At 41.8% G+C, this 22,891-nt stretch overlaps 1 protein-coding gene across 6 annotated transcripts in view; it reads left to right on the top strand.

The window, feature by feature from the left end:
• The window catches only part of KIAA0825 (KIAA0825 ortholog), a 431,089-nt gene that overhangs the window by 41,430 nt on the left and 366,768 nt on the right, over nt 1-22,891 (top strand). For all 6 annotated transcript variants that reach the window (XM_053293916.1, XM_053293918.1, XM_053293915.1 and 3 more), the window contains exon 2: nt 11,522-11,661. In XM_053293916.1, the coding sequence (XP_053149891.1) occupies nt 11,531-11,661 (131 nt within the window). In that variant the 5' untranslated portion in view covers nt 11,522-11,530. The remainder of the gene's footprint in view (nt 1-11,521; nt 11,662-22,891) is intronic.

The raw sequence follows: 22,891 nt of genomic DNA, 5'->3' as shown, positions 1-22,891 counted from the left end.
AATTTTTTTGTTTCAATTTATACCCAAATCAAATCACCCCATTTTGCTTTGGGTCCGAATCTGCCCCCCCGAATCACTCCAGATTCTATTTGTACCTGAATTTTCTGAATCCAAATGGATTTGAATTAAAAAACAAACAAAAAGGTTCCATGGCCAAAAGAGGGGGGTGGATATTAGTGCCCAATGGTGCAGACAAGCTGCTTGGAGTGGTGAGGCCTACCACTTGTTCTCTTGACCCTTGTCCAACATGGCTTGTTCTATCTAGCAGAGAGGCTGTTGTAGCAATAGCAATAGCACTTACATTTATATACCGCTCTATAGCCGGAGCTCTCTAAGCGGTTTACAATGATTTTAGCACATTGCCCCCAACATTCTGGGTACTCATTTTACCGACCTCGGAAGGATGGAAGGCTGAGTCAACCTTGAGCCCCTGGTCAGGATCGAACTTGTAACCTTCTGGTTACAGGGCGGCAGTTTTACCACTGCGCCACCAGGGGCTCTTGTAGGTGGCCTGGTGGAAATCATAAATGCTTCTCTGACGGAGGTCAGGATGCCTCCTTGTCTTAAAGAGGCAATCATTAGACCTCTTCTAAAGAAGCCTGCATTAGATCCCTCAGAGTTGAGCAACTATAGGCCTGTTTCCAACCTCCCATGGCTGGGCAAAGTAATTGAGAGGGTGGTGGCCTCTCACCTCCAGGCGGTCTTGAAGGAAACTGATTATCTAGACCCATTTCAAACTGGTTTTCAGGTGGACTATGGGGTGGAGACTGCCTTGGTCGGCCAGGGATGATCTCCAATTGGCAATTGACAGAAGAAATGTGACTCTGTTGGTCCTTTTTGATCTCTCGGCGGCTTTCGATACTATCGACCATAGTATCCTTCTGGAACGTCTGAGGGTGTTGGGGGTGGGAGGCACTGTTTTACAGTGGTTCCACTCCTACCTCTTGGACAGATTCCAGATGGTGTTGATTGGAGATAGTTGCTCTTCGAAATCTGAGCTTAAGTATGGTGTCCCTCAAGGCTCCGTACTTTCTCCAATGCTTTTTAACATCTACATGAAACCACTGAGAGAGATCATCAAGAGATTTGGAGCTGGGTGTTACCAGTACGCTGATGACACCCAGATCTACTTCTCCATGTCAACTTCTTCAGGAGCTGGCATATCCTCCCTAAATGCCTGCCTGGAAGCAGTAATGGGCTGGATGAGGAAGAATAAACTGAAGCTGAATCCAGATTAGTCGGAGGTACTTATTGTGTGGGGTCAGAACTCTAGAGACTATTTTGATCTACCTGTTCTAGATGGGGTCACACTTCCCCAAAAGGAACAGGTTTGCAGTCTGAGAGTACTTCTGGATTCACTCCTTTCCCTGGTTTCTCAGGTTGAGGCGGTGGCCAGGGGTGATTTCTATCAGCTCCGGCTGATACACCAGCTGATACGTTTCTCGAGATCAATGACTTCAAAACAGTGGTACATCTGTGGGTGACCTCTAGACTTGACTTCTGTAATGCGATCTATGTGGGGCTGCCTTTGTACATAGTCCGGAAACTTCAGTTGGTTCAGAATATGGCAGCCAGGTTGGTCTCTGGGTCATCTCGGAGAGACCACATTACTCCTCTGTTGAGGGAGCTACACTGGCTGCCAATAGGTTCCCGGGCAAAATACAAAGTGCTAATTATAACTTATAAAACCCTAAACAGCTTAGGCCTTGATTATTTAAGAGAGTGTCTTATTCACTGCGAGCCCCACCACCCATTGAGGTCATCTGAGGAGGACCGCCTCCAGTTACTGCCAACTCTTTTGGTGGCTACACAGAGATGGGCCTTCTCGGTCGCTGCCCTGAGATTGTAGAATGCGCTCCCTGCTGAGATATGATCCTCCCCATATCTAGCAATTTTCAAAAAACACTTTAAAACCCATCTTTTCGCCCAAGCTTTCTCAGCTTCCTAAATTTTTAGGTTTTAATTTCTGGTTTATTTTTAAATTGTAAAATTGTTTTTAGTTTTTGTATATGTTTTTAACTTGTTTTGTGCTACTATTAACTGCCCAGAGACGAAGGTTTGGGGTGGTGTACAAATTTGATACATAAAATAAAATAATAATAAAATGATTTGGTGGCAACCACAGACAAACCTTTCCAGTTGATCTCAACAGGCGGTGGGGCTCATGGTGAAAATTTTCTCTTAAATACCCAGGGCCTAAACTGTTCAGGGCTTTATAGGTAAAAAACAGGACCTTGTATTTTGCCCCGAAATGTATCGGCAGCCAGTGTAATTATTTCAACACAGGAGTGATATGGTATCTTCTAGATGATCCAGAGACCAACCTGGACGCCACATTCTGGACCAACTGCAGTTTCCAGACTACACACAAAGGCAGCCCCATATAGAGCGCATTACAGTTATCTAGCCTAGAGGTTACCAGCATATGTACCACTGTACATATCAAGCCATAGACAAGCCTGGAGACTACCAGCTGATGCACCACTGTATTGAGGTCATTCTCTTCAAGGAATTGACGCAGCTGTCAAATCAGCCAAAGCTGATAGAAAGCACTCCTGGCCATAGCCTCCACTTGAGATACCAGGGTGAGGCCTGGGTTCAGGAGTACTCCCAAGCTGCGTACTTGCTCCTTCCGGGGGAGTGTAACTTCACACAGCACAGAAAGCTCTAACTCATCCATCAAATTCTGAGCCCCTATAATGAGCACCTCCATCTTGCTTGAATTCAGTTTCAATGTATTACCCACTTCCATCCCATTACTGCCTGTAGGCAGGCATTTAAGGAATGAATGCCATTTCCTGATGATGAAGATGAAAAGGAGAAGTAGATTTGGGTGTCATCAGCATACTTATAACACCCAGCACCAAAACTCCAATGCTTTCGTGTAGATTTTAAAAAGTATTGGTGACCGATTAGGGCCCTGAAGGACTCGATATAACTGCTCCTGTTTTGAGGAGCAACTGTCACCAAGCTCCACCATCTGGAATCTACCCGAGATAGGAGTGGAACCACTGCAAAATAGTGCCTCCCATCCCCAACTCCCTTTGGTGATCCAGAAGGATACTATGATCGATGGTATCAAATACTCCCTAGAGATCCAGAAGAACCAGCAGAGTCACATTTCCTCTGTCGATTCCCTGGTAGAGGTCATCCATCAGGCTGACCAAGGCTGTCTCAACCCCATAGCCAGCTCTAAAGCTGGTTTGAAATGGGTCTAGATAATCAACTTCCTCCAAAACCACCTGGAGCTGGCCAGCCAACACCCTCTCAATCACCATGCCCAACCAAGGGAGATTGGAGACTGGCCTATAACTATCAGTTGCTAAGGGGTCCAGGGAAGGCTTCTTAAGAATGTATGCTCATTCACTTTTTACTTTTTGTTTCTGATGAAACAAATTTTTAAATATTCCAAGAATCTACAAAATGTGTGCACACTGAGAGCAATGATGCCTTTGTCATACCACTATCGGAGATCTGGAGAGAGATAGTTATCTGCCTCCAGTCTGATAATATTTTTGTTCTTTTTAAAAAGATCTTCTGAGCTTTATTGGGCATACTAATTTGTCATCTAGTGTTAGAAGTAACTTCCCCTCACTTATTGGCTTATAACTTGCAAGACCTTATTTTAACTTTCCAGGAGTTCCCAATGTAGATAAAGCTAGAAGATGGTTCAGTTTGGGTATTTTCTGGACTTTATCACATAGCTGTGCTTATAGAAGAGCAGTTTGATCGACAGGAGCGAATCTGTCTTACTTCATCTTCATTTGTTAACTCATGCTACTTAACCTTATTGCTTTAAAAATATCTGAAGCTATATTGAACCCATGGGAGAGAGCCGGGTGTAAGTGTAAATCAACAAATCTTGTGGGTCTGCTTTGCAAAAGAGGTATCTCTCCTGTAATGCAGGAGGGCTCTGTTCTTTTTAAGGGGCCTTTTGAACTAGCAGGGGAGTTGGTTAGGACTCTGGCTCCTGTACAGAGTTGCACATTGTAAATGCTCACTTCCACACTGTGCCATTAGAATAATATGGATTATTCAAATTTGGCTACACAAAGCTAAACATTTTGCACAGGCATAGCATTCATTCAAATAGTTAAATATTTCAGATAGTTAAATATTTCATATTCAATATAAATTCACAATTATATTGAGTTGGCTCCCAGCTAGTACTTCCAAGAATGGAAGAAGTTCTGTTTGCACACAAGGGAGGGGCAATTTTTGTCAAACCCCTCCGCCCACTGCTTCCTTCTGCAGCCCCCACCTAAAAAAATGTCACTGAGGGTTGAGGGTTTTTTGGGCAGCAGAGGGAAGGGAAACACAACAAAAATCTCCCTTATGCAATTGGAATCTTTTCTATTTGCAGTAGTCCTCATTAGGATTCAGCCTATTGTTTGCTATGGGTTTTATGTAAACCTAGAGGTTTTTTAAAAAAAAAAATCCCCAGAAATGTTTTATGAGAATGTGTGTGGATTCTAGGGACAGTGTTGGCTAAAATTCCTTGATGACTTAAAACAAAATAAGGAAAAAAATGTTTTGAAATGGCATGCTCAGAAACAGTGGCCAAATTCAGACATAACACAGAACTGAAGGACCAATGGTCCCACAGTTCTGCTCCCACCCCTCAAGTGTTTACCTGTCTGAATTCAGTCATAAGCACTAGCCTCCTCTTTGCAGTTTGCGAAACTTCAGAGAGGAGGGGGAACTGGCTGCTGGGCTTCGTCCTTTGATTGATAGACAGCCATGGCAGCCAATCAGGATGGAGAAAAGGAGGAGCTTCCTTCCCTCAACTTAGGTCCCAGAGAAGGCTGCCTCCATTATTGAATTCAGACATAATAGAGGCAACCGCAAACCTGAGGCCAAGTAGTGAGCCTCACTTCAAACTGAGGGTTAAAACTGGAGTTTGGTGAGCGACCTTCAGGTTGAGAACTGCAGTTTCCCGCATTCAGATGTTGAGGTTTGAGGACTTCTGGCTGCTCTGCCTCCAATTCCCCGTTATGTCCGAATTTTAATCTGCATAAGCCTATGACATCATGTGAGACTAAGGGGAGCAAATACAATGTTTTGACAACTAATATGAACAAGCACAACACAGAAATCTTAAAGGAACTGCAGGCATGAAAATTAAACTGTCATGTTTACAAAATGACTTTTTCACATGAGAAATGTGTTAAATTATAGCAAGCCATATGTAGACTGCAGTGATGTATGTAGATCCTTTTACATTTTGCAGCTTTGTAATTAATTGAAACATAACAAACTATGATTGAAGTACTACTTATGCAGTATTGTATAGCTTACAAAGTATTGAATGGAAGTGTTTTCTTTTTCTAATAATCAGTTTTTAAAAACTGTGACAAACTGAGCAATTTGCAGATGCGATACACACAATCAAATGTTTTGTAGCCAATGATGAATAGGTGTTCTTTTTAGTGACTGATTCATAATTTAGGATGAATATTTGTGTGTTCTGTTGATATGTACCTTAGCTTTCCTTTGGTTTATAGCCTTGACTATGGTTTTTAGCAGGGTGGTTTTGATTTAAATCAAACTGATTTAATTCATGATTTAAATCACGATTTAAATCACTAGTCAGTAAGGCTTGATTTAAATCATAGTTTTCTACATAAAGACTAATTCTTGCTGGTATAACTTTAATATGCAAGTAGATGAAGATTTTTAGAATAACAACTTTTCATATTAGTTTTTTTATCCCCAGTTTAATAGGTTAATCATTCATATTTGGACTTCTTTTCTGTTGTACTTAGGAAGGAGAAAAATAATCATTACCTTAATAATAACAATTTAAATAGATTTATTCAACTGAAACAATAACATTACAGCATATGTTATTTGCTTAAACAAACATCCATGTTTGTTAACTAATTTGGTTAAACAACATATATATATTTTAAGAAACTTAGACTGTCAGCCCAGCCTACACATGAAAAACTTAAATACTGTCCTCTGTAGCTCACTCGTCATCTTCATCTTCTTCTTTGTTCATAATCTGGAAAAGAAAAACAAGCTTTCCTGCTTTATCGGGTCCCAAACGATTTCTCAATTTACAATGAATGAGTCCAAAGGAAGAGAATATTCTTTCAACGCCTGCAGAAGAAGCTACTGCTGTTAAAAGTGAAATCATTACTTGAACAGTCTCTAAATCCAAGTGCTTAAGTGACTTCCACCAGTTCACTGGTGTGACTTTCTTTAAAATATCTTCAGCAAACATATATTTCTTGAATGGTTCCCCCTTAGCTTTGAAGTTTATTATAGTTGGCATTACAGATGGATGATTGCTGGATACCCATGTCATAGCTAACTCCTCTTCCTCAGCACTTAAGTTTTGACCCTGGTACTGGATATTGACAATATTTGCCAAAAAATGAGCTGGAGACAGTACTTGTCCCATTCGTTTTTTTAATGCTTGTAATTTAATTCTGTCCATGTGTAGTTCTGTTTTTAAGTGTTCACTCAGTTCCTTCCAAATTTCAACAGCATCAGCAATAAAACAGCTATTTTTCTGTATTTTGTTTAAAGATTCAGAGATGGGTTTCAGGATGCTCAGCATTTGTTCAACATTTCTCTTAAGCCCAATGTTGAGGATTTTGGCTGTGACAGTGCCATCTATTTTATCTCGATTTTGTTCACAAATTGTCATCAAAATAGGCCAGTTCTTGATATACTGCTCAAAACAGTCCACCACAGAGTTCCATCTAACATCTTGTGGGAGCGTTAGCTTGGTTCCACCCATCCTTTTCAGAGCTGCTGCAGCAAAGTGATTGTTACGGAAGTATTTAGCAATTTCAACAACATTAGTCTTTATTTCTGGAACACTTAAGTCTTTGGCTAAGAGGTGCAGCAAATGAGCACTGCAACCATATGTTATTAGCTTTGTATTCCCTTCCTGCTCTTCTAAATTTCTTCTCATCTCGGATCAGGGTGGATTTGATTTAAATCAAACTGATTTAAATCATGATTTAAATCACGATTTAAATCACTAGCAGGGTGGATAAAAATCAATGATTTTTTTAAAAAAATCAAAAAAATCTGATTTAAATCAAAAAAATCTGATTTTTTTGATTTTTTTTAAAAAATAATTGATTTTTATCCACCCTGCTAGTGATTTAAATCGTGATTTAAATCATGATTTAAATCAGTTTGATTTAAATCAAATCCACCCTGTCTTGGATACATTTGCAGCATTGTCTGTGACCAAACTGCGTACTAGACATTTGAATTTTTGTTCACATGTTATTATAGCTTTTACTGCCACTTCTTGTAAGTATTCTGCTGTGTGTGCATTTCCTGATGTATCCATTGTTTGTGCAAGGAAGACTTTCCCTTCTTCTGTTGTTATACAAGCACATACAATAGGATCATTGTGGACATTACTCCACCCATCAATACTTAGGTTAACAATTCTACCCTCCAGAGCTGTTGCACATTGCTCCATTTCTCTGTCATACACTTTATCCAGCAGTTTCCCTGCAACATCTGCTCTGCCGGGTGGACTGTATCCTGGTCTCAGTGACTGAACCATATTAATGAAATGTGGGTTCTCAGTCAGACAGAAAGAAGAGTTCGTTGCATAAACAAACTGGGCAATTTTTTCATCAATTAACTCTTTTTCTAATCTGCTAGTTTTTATCACAAACTTATCTATGGTGGTTCCAGGAGGGAAGGATTTTTTCTTTCTTTTAGGTGATAGTGATATGTGGCTGTGGGTGTCTGATGATGATGCTAATGAAGCACTATCCTGGATGGATAACTCTTGAAACTGTAGAACAGGAGGATGGTGATCTTGAAGGTGGATAGTTTCCAGAATCCATGAATTCCCCTAAACAAAAAAGTCAATGCTGTTATTTTATTGTTTATACAATTTCTGCTTATTGTACACAGCACTGCCCCAAAAGGAATATTTGCTTTTCTTCATAACTGTACCAAATGACAGTAACATGCAGTAATAATAAGAAATATAATTTTGCTCAAACATGACAGTTCAAGGCAGTCTTTAGAAATATTATATGATTCAATAAAAATGTTTACCAACCTGAAGATCCTGCCTGTTCAAATGTGTTTCTTTGGTCATCTTCATCACAGCACTTCTCATGATGTTGCCTCATTCGGGCCACCAGGCCTTGCATTTCTTTGTTGCAGTGTTTGCATTTTGCACGCATGCCTGCCTTACTGATAGGTAAAGGAACTTCATTAAAATATTGCCAAACTGGGTCTCTTTTACGGCCTGTTGCCATTATAGTTTTTTCCTCCAAGGAAAGCATGTGATAAACCTCAGGTCATACACACAAAAAGATCCAAAGACTTGTCTGTCTGTGGCTATGCAGTATTGTGCTCAGAAAGTTTCACTTTCATTTTGTACTGCTTGTCTGCTTGCCCCTCCCTCCTCACACTTAGTTTCACTTTCTTCTTGTGCAGATCTATTCCACTCCAAACAATCAGAAAAATATTGTTTCTATTCTATTTCACTGAACTTCTTGAAACTTAGCACTGAAGGGGTTGATTCTGTATTCATAGGTTTGTAGAACAATAGGATTAAGGTCTTTTTCTCAACTCTGTTCATGTCATAACATTTTTGCTGTGAAGAAGAGGCATGTGATCTCTGCTGAGTCAAATTCAGTTTTGAGAACTGCAAAAGTAAACCAAGCATCTGTGATAATATCTTGTAGGCAGAGAAACTGCCCAATAATCTTACAAAAACCTCTGGAAGAGCATGACATTGTGAATGGATTAATGGAATTTATTTACCAAAAAAATTAAACATATACAGCCTTATTCTACATAATTAAAAAACTAATCTTTAGTTCATGATGGAATAACCTTTGGATGGTAATATATTTTCCTCAAAAAGCATTTTATTTTTAAAAAATCCGATTTAAATCAAAAAAATCTGATTTAAATTTTAAAAATCTGATTTTTTTTGATTTTTTAAAAAAAATCATTGATTTTTATCCACCCTGGTTTTTAGTGTTGTGTTTTTAGTGTTGTGCTGTTTCTTTTGTGTGTTTGATTATTGTTGTGTGTTTCCTATTTTCTTAGCCATCTTGATACTGAATGGATAAGGTGAATTTATATACTTAAAATAATGAGTTAAATGTGAGGCTGTAGAATGAAGTTGATTCACTTTCTGAAGAGGAACCTCCCATCACTGAACATCCTATCTCATCAGTTTGTTTGTTTGTTTGTTTAATTTATATACTGCCCTTCCAAAAATGGCTCAGAGCGGTTTACAAATTAATTAACTATTAAAAACAAACACTGTAAAAACAACATGAAACCATTATTAAAACAAAACAGTTTTTAAAACCCTGCAAAACCAGGCTAAACATTTATGGTTTAAAAAACAATTTTAAAACCCTGAAAGGCCAGGCTAAACAGATAGGCCTTAAGGACTCTCTTGAAGGCTAATAATGAACTCAGATTACGGATTTCTTCAGGGAGTGCATTCCACAGTCCATGAACAGCTACAGAGAAGGCCTGCCTCTGAGTCGCCACCAGATGTGTTGGTGGTAACTAAAGACGGACCTCCTCAGATGACTTTAACATGTGTGTGGTGGGGGTCGTGCAGAAGAAGGTACTCTCTAAGATAACTCGGACCTAAGGTGTTCAGGGCTTTAAAGGTAATAACCAGCACTTTGTATTTTGCCTGGAAACATACAGGCAGCCAGTGCAACTGTTTCAAAACTGGAATAATATGGTCTCTGGGTTGCCCCGGAGACCAATCTGGCTGCTGCATTTTGAACTAACTGAAGTTTCTGTACTATGTACAAAGGCAGCCCCACATAGAGTACATTGCAAAAGTCAAGCCTAGAGGTTACCAGCTGATGTACCACTGTTTTGAGGTTGTCCTCTTCAAGGAATGGACGCAGTGGTCGAATAAGCTGAAGCTGATAGAAAGCACTCCTGGCCATAGCCTCCACCTGAGATACCAAGGTGGGGCCTGGGTCCAGGAGTACTCCCAAGCTGCGTACCTGCTCCTTCCGGGGGAGTGCAACCCCATCCAGCACTGGAAGGTCTAATTCATCCATCAAATTCTGAGCCCCTACAATGAGCACCTCCATCTTGCTTGGATTCAGTTTCAATTTGTTATCCCTCTTCCATCCCATTACTGTCTGTAAGCATTTAGGGAAATGAATGCCATTTCCTGATGATGAAGATGAAAAGGAGAAGTAGATTTGGGTGTCATCAGCATACTGATAACACCCAGCACCAAATCTCCTGATGACCTCACCAAGCGATTTCATGTAGATATTAAAAAGTATTGGTGACAGAATGGAGCCTGGAGGAACTCGATATATAACTGCTCCTGTTCTGAGGAGCAACTGTCACCAAGTTCCACCATCTGGAATCAAAGCAGTGCCCCCTATACCCAACTCCCCCAGGCGATCTAGAAGGATACCATGGTCGATGGTATTGAACGCTGCCGAGAGATCCAAAAGAACCAGCAGAGTCACACTCTCTCTCTCGATTCTCCGGTAGAGGTCAGACCGACCAAGGCTGTCTCAACCCCATAGCCAGCTCTAAAGCCAGTTCGAAATGGGTCTAGATAATCAGTTTCCTCCAAGACTGCCTGGAGCTGGTTGGCCACCATCCTCTCAATCACCTTACCCAACCAAGGGAGTTTGGAGACTGGCCTATAACTATCAGTTGCTAAGGGGTCCAGGGAAGGCTTTTAAAGAAGCATTCTAACCATTTCCTCCTTCAAACAAGGAGGCACACCCTACCCTTCCTCAGTGATGCATTTATGATATTAACCAGGCATTTATGATATTAACCTGGGTCATGCAAATGGCTCCTGCAAGAGGTCAAACAAATGGCCTCCACATACCTGCAGAGGCCCAAAATGGGCTTAAACAGGCAGAAGAAAGCCCAAACCAATCTTCAGGACTCATGGGGAGGCTGGCAGGGGTCAGAGGAGCTATGGTCGCTGTGAGTACTAATTTTTGAACAAATTTAGCATGCAGTACCAGGGCCGGCTTGGCCTAGAACCGAACCGGGTCTGGTTCGATTCTAGGTCAAGCCTTCGAACTGAGCCGGTTCGAATTCAAACTGACTCTAACCCGAGCTGGTTTACACATCCCTAACTTGGACAGTGTGGGGCATCATTGTTGGTGCCAAGTTTCCCCATTCTGGTGGGGAAGTAAAAGTGTGGGTACATGCAGGACAAGCTGTAAGTGAGGACAATTTGTGACATTGCACAATATCATTGCTGATTACATGGCACGTCTGTCAAGGCATCCATCCTAGGGGTCAGTTTTGTGACTTTGTGGAGCTTTCCTTGAGCCAAAATGAGATCGCCTTAACTCTGGTCTTAAACAACAGATTTTTTTAGAAAACACAAAATAGTTTTATATTTATTTCAGTGTATTCTGTTGTTTCCAATCCTTTAGCATTTTTTTGCCATTAAATTTTCAATTGTATAGTATTTGAACACATAAGAGAGAGAAATCGTAAGAAAGAGAAATGTACTATTTATCTTATATTATCATTTTATTATCTAATTTAGCATCTGGAAATGGAGTGGGGCGGTGAATATTCTCTTGATTCTTCCAATTTGGATTGTTTATTAAACATACTTCCGGGAGATCTAGAGTTTCAGCAGATACTTGGTGACATTGATGAGAAAATAAAGAAAAATGATGCAAGGTAAGCTGTTCTCATTTTCATCAGTATACAACTAATATATGTGTTTATAATATGGCTACAGATAAAGTGAGAATATCACTGCATATGTTACTGTATAAGGATGTTTCTCTTCTTCTTAGTTATTTACTAATGTTTTATAGCAGGGGTTCCCAACCTGTTGTACTCAAGATGTTGTTGAACCTCAACTCCCATCATCTCTAGCCACAATAAATTGTGGCTGGAGATGATGGGACTTCAGATGTTCAGCAACATCTTGAGTACCACGGGTTGGGAACCCCTGTTTTTTATAGAAAGAAAGTGTTATGCCCTATAATCATACAGTTTCAAAATAATCGGGTTCTACCTCTTGGCTCACAGTACTTGCCATCCTAATCCTTAGTCCTACCCCTCTCGGAGTCCCTCTTTACCCATGTTTCAGAGGATAGTAAAGATGTTTTTGGGTGTTTTTTTAAAAATAAAAGCTAGCTTTTAATTAGTGATCTTGCTTTTATAAAGTTCTTTACTGAAGTTTTCACTCTATGGTCTCTTGATATCCTGTTTTACTGTATAATTTATTTTTAATTAACTATCATTTATTAGTTGCATTATTTTTATTGTAAGTCATTTTTATTATTAGTCTAATTAAAAAGTGGGATATAAAGAATAACCAAACTAAATTGGAAGCTGCTAGATGGTTTGTGCCTTGCATTCCCAGCCATTGAGTGCTTCGTTTGCTGAATGGGTGTACTGAGGAGAAGGGGGTGCCCGGGGAAGGGGTGAGGGAGCACCGTGGCAACCTCCCTGACTCTGGTGGCCCAGGGACATTTGTCCCATCTTGTGGCTATGCCCCTGATATAGGCCGTGAACCTTCCTCCCCCATTTGTTTTTTATATTGTTTGAGAACAGTTTTTAAAGTAGGCTATGTGAAACACATGAAAGATACCATATCAGCAGCATGGGAATGGGAGAAGTGTCTGGGGGCTGCAGGTGTCAAAGGGTGCCTGCTGTTGCCTCCCCTGCCTCTCCCACTATCTGAAGTCACCAAGCTGATGTGGCAGAGTTGCCCCCAATAAGAACAGGAACCCCTTTAAGGCAGCCTGCCCTCCTGTATTGAGGCAGTCCTGCTTCACCAACCTGAGCTGCACTCGTTCTGGCTCGGCTGCTCTCTCATTCCACACTGAAGGCAGGGGGCAGCAGTGGGGACCGCGAAGGCAGGCAGTGCTGGTAGTGGCAGTGGGGGATGCAGATGATGGGGGCAGGTCCATCCTAAAATCTTGCCCCAGGACCTCCCTCAGCTTTGCATATCAGATTTCAAGACAGTCTGCACTTCTATTGTTTCTCAGCATAAGAACAAAATGTCACAAACAACAAATGGCTAACAGATGGTGTTGGTGTGATAAAGGTCTTGGTGGGAGAGGACCAACTGGGCATTATCCAACCCTGCCTATCCAGATTCATCTTTTCATTGGGTTTTTGATGCCATCACCTCCGTAATACTACCTCAAAGACTTGAGTAAGGAAGATCTAGGTTTCCCAAGGTTTATTAATTAGGAATCAATGGCCACCAGTTTTCCCATCTACACAGATTCAGCATTCAAATCCAGCTGCTGTTATCAGCTTTGGCTGAGGTGTGAGCAATTATGTCAACCTGAGAAACCTTCTGGGACTGAAACTACCCATTGCATCCAGTGCAGGTTACAGATATATAAATTACATTTCAGGGAAGTACTGTGCCATGTAGAAATGCACCAGGCAGAAATTCATCAGGGGCATCTCTAGGAAGTAATTGGGGAAGCTTCACCTGTTGGATTCACCTCCCTGGATGCATATCTCCCTAGCCTAATGTCCAGCTGAAAGATCAAGGCAAGTGTGGGTGCATGGAGCCTCATTTCTAAGGCCAGACTGTACAAATACCAGACTGTACAAATACCAGACTGTACAATACCAGACTATACAAAGTCTTTACATCTTATGTGGTGCAAAAGTTAAGATGGATACTTTAAGTTGGATTTCCTATGCTCTTTAGAACATGAGTGAAAATGTAAAGCATCTTATTGTTCATCTTAAACCAAAGGTTTTTGGATGACAATTTAATCTTTTTTCATGATGGTTGGAAATAAACTATAAGGTTGTTGACACCAACCACCTTGTATGGTGGGGCAGAGAGGTCCGGCTGGGGAAGCAGGATTGCTCTTACCTTCTCCTCAGACAAATGCGCAGATCCCTGAGCCATGCTGTTCACCCACCCACACTGTTGCCGCTGCAACGAGTGGTGCGGTCATCTGGAGGCCAGGGGAATGCAGCCCGGGCTCCAGAAATTCCACAATGCACTGCTCCAGCCGCAGGGGCGTAACTATAATAGGGCAAGGGGAGACAGTTGTCTGCGGGCCCACTGCCTTGGGGGGGCCTCCCAGAGGCAAGTCACATGACTGACTCCCCCAGCCGTGCACCTGCCCGGGCTTCCTTCAGTTGTATTCATCCTCCGAAATTGATGTGAGTGTTAAGACCTGGAGTTATCAGAACAGCATGTCTTTCTCTAGTACCACTAAATGACTTGCATTGTCCACAATTTACAAAACCTTTAAAAAATAATTTAGGATGATGTTTCTATTATCGCGTATATATATCCTATGTTCCACAATAGAGCATCATCCTAAATTATTTTTAAAGGGTGTATATATATGTGTGTGTGTGAAATTTTACTATGCTTTTTGTTACCATAATTCTGCCTCATTTAAGATTTCTTTACTTCATGAGCTGAGCTTCAGTGAGGGCGGGAGGGGGCATTTTAAAATCTTGTCTCTGGGCCCACTCCAACCTTGCTATGCCCCTGTCCAGCCGCCTGGTTCTATGGATCTTTGAGCTGCAAGCAGCCCGAGCAGCCAGACAACCAGGGACTGGGGTGGAAGAGTCCCTCACACTCACACTCTTATACCTCAGTAAAAGCCTGGGTAAAACACTCAATGGTAAATCTCTCCTGTATTCTACTAAAGAAGACCACAGGGCTCTGTGGGCACAAGGAGTCGAAATTGACTTGACGGCACGCTTTACCTTTACCTTTAAAAAAAACTCAGGCTACTTGGCAGGATAGGTACTGATCCTGGCACTTCACATGATCTGCCTTATCCTAGTAGGGCTGTGCAAATCCGAGCAGGGCTGCTTATGTGCATGCCCTCTATGTATTCCATCCAAGTGAAACAGTTCTGCTCCTGAAAGAGAAGGGGCATTTTTCACCTATCCCCCTTTCCCTCAACACACCGCATGTTTTTGCTTTCAGTGGGCACTGGACTGCAGAGAGAAGGCGTGGTTGGTGAAAATTTCCCCTCTCCCCCATGTGATAAGCAGAAGCATTCAGCTCACGCAAGTCTTAGCCTGGATGCTGCCCAGTACTTTAAATCCTATTTATAGGTTTATTATTTGTATTAAATCAGGTTAAAAAAATGCTGGAAAAGTTAATATAATACAGTAACATTACTGTGATTTGGATTCTTCCCAATAACCAGATTCACAAATGTTTAATTTGATAAGATTCATGTACTGAAATTCATGTACTTCATACCATTTGTATTTGTTTAACTATTAGCCTTATAAATATATAAATTTTAAAAAGAGAAACTGGCTGATCACATACTGAATACAGAATCTAACCTATAATATCTAAAGTTTTAATACTAAAAAGAAATTTGCAGTCAAAAACTGATTCTTATTTCCCTGTGATAAAGGGCTGTTATTTATATCTACAGGGAAGTCTCATGAAATTCACTTGCTTAATCCTTTTATCAGTGTTAGGACAAATTACTAGAATATCTTGTCGTGTGAAGCCTTGTAGTAGTTATCATATATGTTAGCCTGAAAACTAGTTCTTAGTGGAATCAGATTTAAGTGTACTAACAACAGCTGAACCATTCCAATTCACTAAGCTATAATCTATTAAATTTGATTGAGACAATCAGACACCACAATAGAAGCCTTTGACAGAATGTCCTAGGAGTCAAAGTATATGGCCCATGCATCAGGTTTCAGAGTCCTAAGAGAGGTTACACAGGTTACAAAGATATGTCCCATTATTTTATATTGTGTTTAGAACTAGTTTTCATGGAACAGGCTATACCATCAGGAAATTGTGTGGACCACTAGGTATTGTTTTCCATAGAAGTCTTTGCATTCATGAAAAGGCTCTTTAATGCAGAGAAGGTATTTATTTCAGGGTCACCATTTCAAACCCTTTCATGCTCAAAGGTTTCTTGAAAAGACCTTTTTATGTAGCGTGTTTTATAGGCCACCCACAAATGATAACATTTAAATAAGTTTTCTCTCGGCTTGTAGTATGACTTTAGAGATGATACAGTTCTAAAGCTTTGCATTTTTCCCCCCAGAACAGATTGTGCCTCTGCTTTCACTCTCTATATTTATTTAAACATATAATTATATTATCACAGTTGAGAGCAACATGCTAGCTGATATAGGCTAGGATTGTTACAGCCTTTTGTGTGAACAGAAGCGACTTCTTATGATGTGGGGCGGTCACTGGTTTTCTTCCCTACAACTTCATTCCCTCCTTGCACTGCATCATTTGATCCCTGGAGGGTCCCTCATCCCTCAAGAGTGCACCTTGGGGGTTGTAAAGACTGGTATATCCCTCGAAATACCAGTTCTCTGAAGCAACCAAGCGTATGCCCAGGTTAGACCTGGATGCGTATCCAAACAGGATGCTGGAATTGGAACGGGCAAAAGGGCCAAGGCAAGGCAGATGGAATGGCCAGTGCCAAGTACATATGGGTGGTGGTTCTATGAAAAACGCACATGACTTGATGGGGTTTGTGATACAAATATAGCTGATAAGGTGATATCCATGATGGACAAAAGAATACATTATGTCCTGTTTAATCTTGAGTGGGCGTTCTCCCGGGTACTATGGCTGTAATGGTTTTGAACTAACTGTATGGGCTAAGGGTGAATGACCAGGCTTAAAATTCATCTGTTCACTGGGAAGATCCTCCTAGCTGCAAGATGAGAATTTCTTTAGGAGCTAAGGATCTGTTCCTGCCAACGTATGTCTGTCCATTAGCGCTGGTGATTGCTGGCTGGGGGTGAGACATCTTGATCTGTGTGTTTTATAGAGGAAATTAGCACTGCTAAAGCCAACAATTATTCCTTAGGAAATAGTTATTTTACGTCTGCTTCAACCAAGCAACCTCTTGTGTATATTTACACAAAGAAGAGCTATGGGGAGCACCATCTCGCCTTGCATTTTGCACTTTTGACCTGGGAATTGCTACTCCAAACTGCTTGGGCCAAGCGACATGCTTAGGAGTTTTCCATATACTGGCAGTTGTAGGGAAGTCACACTTCTGTGAGTCCCAACCAAGATAGAGTTTGCAAGCCTGCAGATCCAGAATACAGAATGGGGTGTTTCTTGTTGCCTCCAACAAGCTGTTCTATTAACATTTCCTATGCCACCTTTTCTGCCATTAGAACATGTAACCTGATCTGGAGGAACTAGCTACCTAGTCAAGCTCTTTTGAGGAATAGTACCTGCCTCTGTGAATTGGGAAGACACAGAAAAAGCTGCCATAGATTAGATTCAGTAATCCCAAAACCTTTGGTTTAAGGTGACAGTTAAGATGCTTTACATTTTCACTCATGCTCTAAAAAGAACGGAAATTGCAAGTTAAAGTGCCCATCTTAATTTCCATGCCATATAAGCTGTAAAGATGTTGTACAGTCTGGTATATGAAGATGGCTTTAGAAATGAGGCTCCATGCACCCACACTTTGACTTGATCAGAGATGCATCAGGCAGAAATTCATCAGGGGCATCTTTAGGAAGTGATCATGGAAGCTGCACCTGTTAAATGTCTGCCTGGATGCATCCCTCCCCAGTCCAATGTCCAACTGAAAGAACAAGGCAAAGTGTGGGTTCATGGAGCCTCATTTCTAAAGCCGTCATCATATACCAAACTGTACAAAGTACAGATGTTAAGATGGGCACCTTGCAATTTCCATTCTTTTTAGGGCACAAGTGAAAAGGTAAAGTGTCTTAACTCTCATCTTAAATGGGTGGGTTTTGGATTACTAAATTTCCAGATGTTTAAAAAGGAAAATCTGACTAGACATTATGGGGAAGAGCTTACCCATGCTGGTTAAGTGGGATCTTCCCATTCTTAGGCAGTATACCTCTGATGCAAAACCTCTGCGTTCAAAGGCAGTCCGCCACCATTTTATATGCCACCTCAAGGCCCCGGTCATCTCGCTTCTGCCTTCAATTCCCTGATATGTACGATTGTCACCTCATTGCTTCCATACGTGCCTTCACAAGTCCATTCATCACCTTGCACCCACTGCCTCATATAGCTTGTAAGGACCCCTGTTACCTTGCCACCAGCTTGTGTTTCCTCATAAGCATTCGCCCTACCTTGACTTCTCTTCCACAACCCATAGCCAGTTTCTTGCATTCCCTTGCAAGTTCATACATCAGTCCACCTCAGCCATGGAAATAGCACTGGGAGGAAGTACAGTTTCCAGATGTCCCCATGTGCTTTATCAATGTCCCTGTGTGAATTCTCAGCCACATGAGCCCTGCTTCCTTCAGAAGAAGCCCTCCCAGTACCAGGAATTTAATAAACTATACCAGAGATGGCAATGGTGGAAACAGCAGCAGGAGGATGCTACAGATTCATTGGGATTGCAGAGCCCAATGAACAGTCCTAGTAGCCAACACTGTTCTTCTAGAGTTTAAGGGTAAGTTTTTGAACTGATGCATCTTAGCCACTTTCTGCACCAGATCTGAATGGATGGTGTCCTAGTTGATGCTTGAATGTTTTTGGGTAGATAGGGCATTCAATTCAGATTTTTATCACAAAGAGAACGTTCAGGACTTATAATGTTACTAGCTGACCAGGCGCAAAGAATCTGCACCCCTAGTTCTCCACGACCTTGTCTCGCCAGCCGGCCACCTGCCTCCATGCAGCCCGGGCTTGGCCCAGAGGCCGCCCGCCTCCGCCCGGGCTTGGCCCGGAGGCCGCCCGCCTCTGCCCGGGCTTGGCCCGGAGGCCGCCCACCTCCGCCCGGGCTTGGCCCGGAGGCTGGCCACCCAAAGCCTGAAACTCTCACAAGTGGTGCTGCCACTCTTGCAAGAGTTCCGGCACGCATCCCAGCACGTTCCCAGCGGCACGTCTTGCAAAATTAATTCTATAGATAATGCTGAAATAACTCCTGCATCTTAATTATATTAACAGAAATGCGACATAAGGGCTTCTTTAGTAGGAGTTTTCTCCACCATAAAAGCGCTATCTATTAGTGGAGGATAAATTTTCCTTTCTATTTAAAAGTTGTTGATTTTGATGTGTATTCTTTGGAGGGTACTGTAGTATCTTAAGCCTTGTTTGACAGAAGTTACTATCCTTGCTTCTCCAGACTAATAGCATGGTAGGCCTCAATAATTGGGCTGGGCACAATTCCTTCCTCAGGTGATCCAGAAGGATACCATGGACAAAAGCAGCCAAGAGATTCAAAAGGATCAATAGTCTCACACTCCTTCTGTCAGCAGCCAATTGGAGATTATCCAGCAGGCCAACCAAGGCAGTCTCAACCCCATAGCTCAGTCAAAAACTAGTTTGAAATGGGTCTAGATAGTCTGTATTGTCCAAATCTTCCTAGAGTTGAGAGGCCACTGTTGCCAGCACTGCTTTTCTGCCAGCTCCCAGAAGCCTCTCTGCTTATGTTTGAGACTGCAGGTGTATGGGTCTCACTTTTGACATACTCAGGAACCTCACAGCATCGCGAGTCCTCTGTTTGCTGGCATATTGGGTATCAGTCACTTAGTAGGCGGTGGGACAGTTACTCCCAGATTTAGCAGCTGCCAAAAGCCAAGTTGAAAGGGAACTAACCTCACACCTTCCTCATGCTGGGATACCTAAGTAGACTCCCAAAGTTAACTCGCAAAAGTTTACTATGTGCTCAAAGTCTCTCTGCATGATTGACCCTCCTTTGGTTTACCTAGTAAACTAATCAGTGTTTTAATAGATGCCCTTCATAGATGCCTCAAATGAACTAAAAATCAATTACCTTAGCAGGGAAGTCAGATAAGGCCCTGCGATGTGCATTCCTTCCTTATCAAAAGAAGGCTAAAATGGATGATTGGAACTCAGAGATGTATCCATTAAAACACTGATTAGTTTAGTAGGTGTTTCCAACCTAAAAGAGTTACCATGTTTTCACATCCAATCACTCCATTTGTATTGACCTATTCAAGCATTGTGTTGTAGCGCAGCAAAACTGACAAACTATGGGATCTTTTGAGATTCCCTGGAACTGCCTTACCCAAGAAAGAAGAGCAACTGGAATGTCCCCTCAGGATATGATTTGGGCTTTCACTGCCCCTGGTTTCTTGAGCCAGTGTGCTACACTTGGTCTCTAGTGCCCCTTACTTGGTTCCCATATTTTTGAATCACCCATTACTTGGACGCTGCAGTGGACACTTGGCCATGTTTTGCTCTGTAGGCCACCCTTGCTTCTAGACCCTAGATCGGCTCTCTTGATGGATCCGATCTGCACAGCCGTCCTCACTACCACCTGGAACTGGCTTCATGAGAAGAGATGCCCTTTGGATCTATCCCTTCTACCTAACTCCCTGTCGTAAATCTGTTAGCTCAGCTAACCCAACAAGATTTACAACCCCCTTCAGCACTCCCCGGTGAGTTAACAGAAAGCAGCAGCAGAACTGCACGAGTGAAAAATAAAAGGCTCACAAAGAAAAACAGTAAATGAATTAAGTCCCCTGAATTGCACTAGGTACCCCCCTCTAACAATAACTGAGTAATAAGTGAAAGAAAACACAGAGCAAAGGAATGAAAATAGCGAAGGACAACATAAGCAAGGAATTAACAGAACAAAGCAGGAAGCATAAACAAGGCAAATGGGAACTCGGACAAAGTTTGGGAATTCAATGGCACACTGTCTGCAGCCAGCAAATGTTGCAAACAGCACCTGAGCAATTGAGAGACTACCAAATATATATGGCTCAAGAGAACCAGCAGCCAATCAGGCTTCCCTGAGTCAGCACTTCAGCTTCCTCTCTAGTGATCTCCTGCACCTGCATGACTTCCACTTAGCCTCCCTCTTGAGCCATCTTCTCAAGACAGGTGAAATCCCAGGCTCCTCCCCATCAGAAATCATGTCTGGCAGCTGTTGCGAATCCTCAGCTCCAGAGTCTGGGCTCCCTGCCAAGTCCTGTTGCTGTGTCTCTGAGCCCTCACTAGCAGGCGAATCCTCCCATTCCTGCTCTGACTCTTCTGAGTCGGAAGTCTGAGCCATGACACCCCCTTGATTCTTAGCTGCTTTTTGCTGCTTCCTATTCCATCCCCAAGGAAGGAAAGAGGTCCTTCTGTTGTTCCCAAGCTACAAGGATCCACTCTCCAATAAAGGAAGGAACAAGGTTGAATGATAACTGATGTGCCCCAATCTGGGCTCCTTCTGTCCCTATTTCTTCTCTCTTAAATCCAACAGCCTGTTTCTCTGATCCTCCTTTTTCTGGCCAGCCTAGAAGCTACTTTAATTCAGACACTAAGCTAAATTTCCTGCAATGAAGGCCTTGGAAAGGATATTTAGATGCCGTGACATGTATATACCTACAAAGATTAGAATCATTTGGACAATCGTTTTTTCTGTGACACTCTTTGGATGCAAAAGCTCGACTTTGAAGAAGCAAGATAGAAAAAGTACTGATGCTTTTGAACTTGGGTGCTGGGGTAAGACTTTTGAGGATACCATGGACATCCAGGAAAACAAACAAATGGATCATAGAACAAATCAATCCAGAATTTTCACTTGAGGCACAAATGACCAGGCTCAAACTATCATACTTCGGACACATTCAGTCAGTCAGTCAGTCTTTATTAATACAGCCAATGGCCAGAATTACAAAAATAAAATCATTTAGAATTAACAACTTCATTCCGAATAACACCACAAATATAACAGAATTTAGCAACATTGAGTAAGTTCTCCTCTTTACAATCCTTTAAAATTAAATTTAAATAATCTATTTCAGTTAATCCTGGAAACAGGATAAGTTGAGGTGAAATGTATTTCTTCCTAATATCACTGTAAAATTGGCAATACAAAAGAACATGAGCCGTCGTCTCAACTTCTCCCGATCCACACGGACAAACACGGCAATGATAAGGAATATTTTGGAATCTCCCCTGCAGCACAGCTGTATTCAAGGCGTTACAACGGGCCAAAGTTAAAGCCCTACGAAATTTAGGTACTGTGAGAAGAGATACATATCTGGCTGGGGAATAGCTTACGGTTTCAACATTCAGGAAAACACCCCTAGGAATTAAACTCCTGTCAATCTGAGATTCCATATCGAGAATCCTTTCCTTAAGTCTGCCCCTAGCCTCCTCATAAGGCAAACTAAGAATGGCTGCAGGTGAAAATCCATAGTACTGCAATCTCGCTTCAATAGCTTCCAACCAGGCTGAACGATAAGAATCTTGAAAGATCAATGAGACAATACCAATAGGCCTAAACATCAATTTGAGCCAATAGCTCAAAATGAAAAGCCATGCCCAGGCTTCAACTTTAATCAATCCTGCCTCAAGGCGCAGCACTAATCTGGGCACACAGCCAGGTACTTGGAAGATGTTTTTCAGAAAGGTTGATTGTATTGCCTCAACTTTCTCGAAATTGGAGTATAGCCCCAACTGAACACCATATAGTAGTTGAGCCCTTACCTTTGCATTAAATAGTTTGATGGCTGCTGGGACATACTGAGCACCTCTAGAGCGGAAAAAGGACTGGATCAAATTAGCACTTCTTCTTCCACTCTGGATAACATAATCTCTGTGCAGTAGTCGTGATCCAGTAGCAGAAAAAACAATCCCGAGATATTTGAATTGTTTCACTTGTTCAAGTTGGACGCCATTAAAAAACCAGCGATGTAAAATAGGGCGTCTTGCAAATACCACAATTTTAGTTTTGGAACAATTAACTTCCAACAGATTCAACTTACAATAATCATCAAGGGCACGCATAGCTCTCCTTAAACCCACTTGAGTTCTAGATAAAATTACCGCATCATCAGCATAAAGCAAAATGGACAAATGTCTTGTGCCTAACTTAGGTGGATGGTGATGCATTTGATTCAAGTGAGCGATCAATGAATTAATATATAGGTTAAACAGCAAGGGAGCCAAAATGCATCCCTGTCTAACTCCTCTAGATACCAGTACTTCCTTAGTAAGATG

Source organism: Hemicordylus capensis, chromosome 2 (genome assembly GCF_027244095.1).
Source record: "Hemicordylus capensis ecotype Gifberg chromosome 2, rHemCap1.1.pri, whole genome shotgun sequence".
Classification (NCBI taxonomy): Eukaryota; Metazoa; Chordata; class Lepidosauria; order Squamata; family Cordylidae; genus Hemicordylus; species Hemicordylus capensis.
Note: the sequence above shows the minus strand (reverse complement) of the source record. Positions and strands in the feature narration are given on the sequence as shown.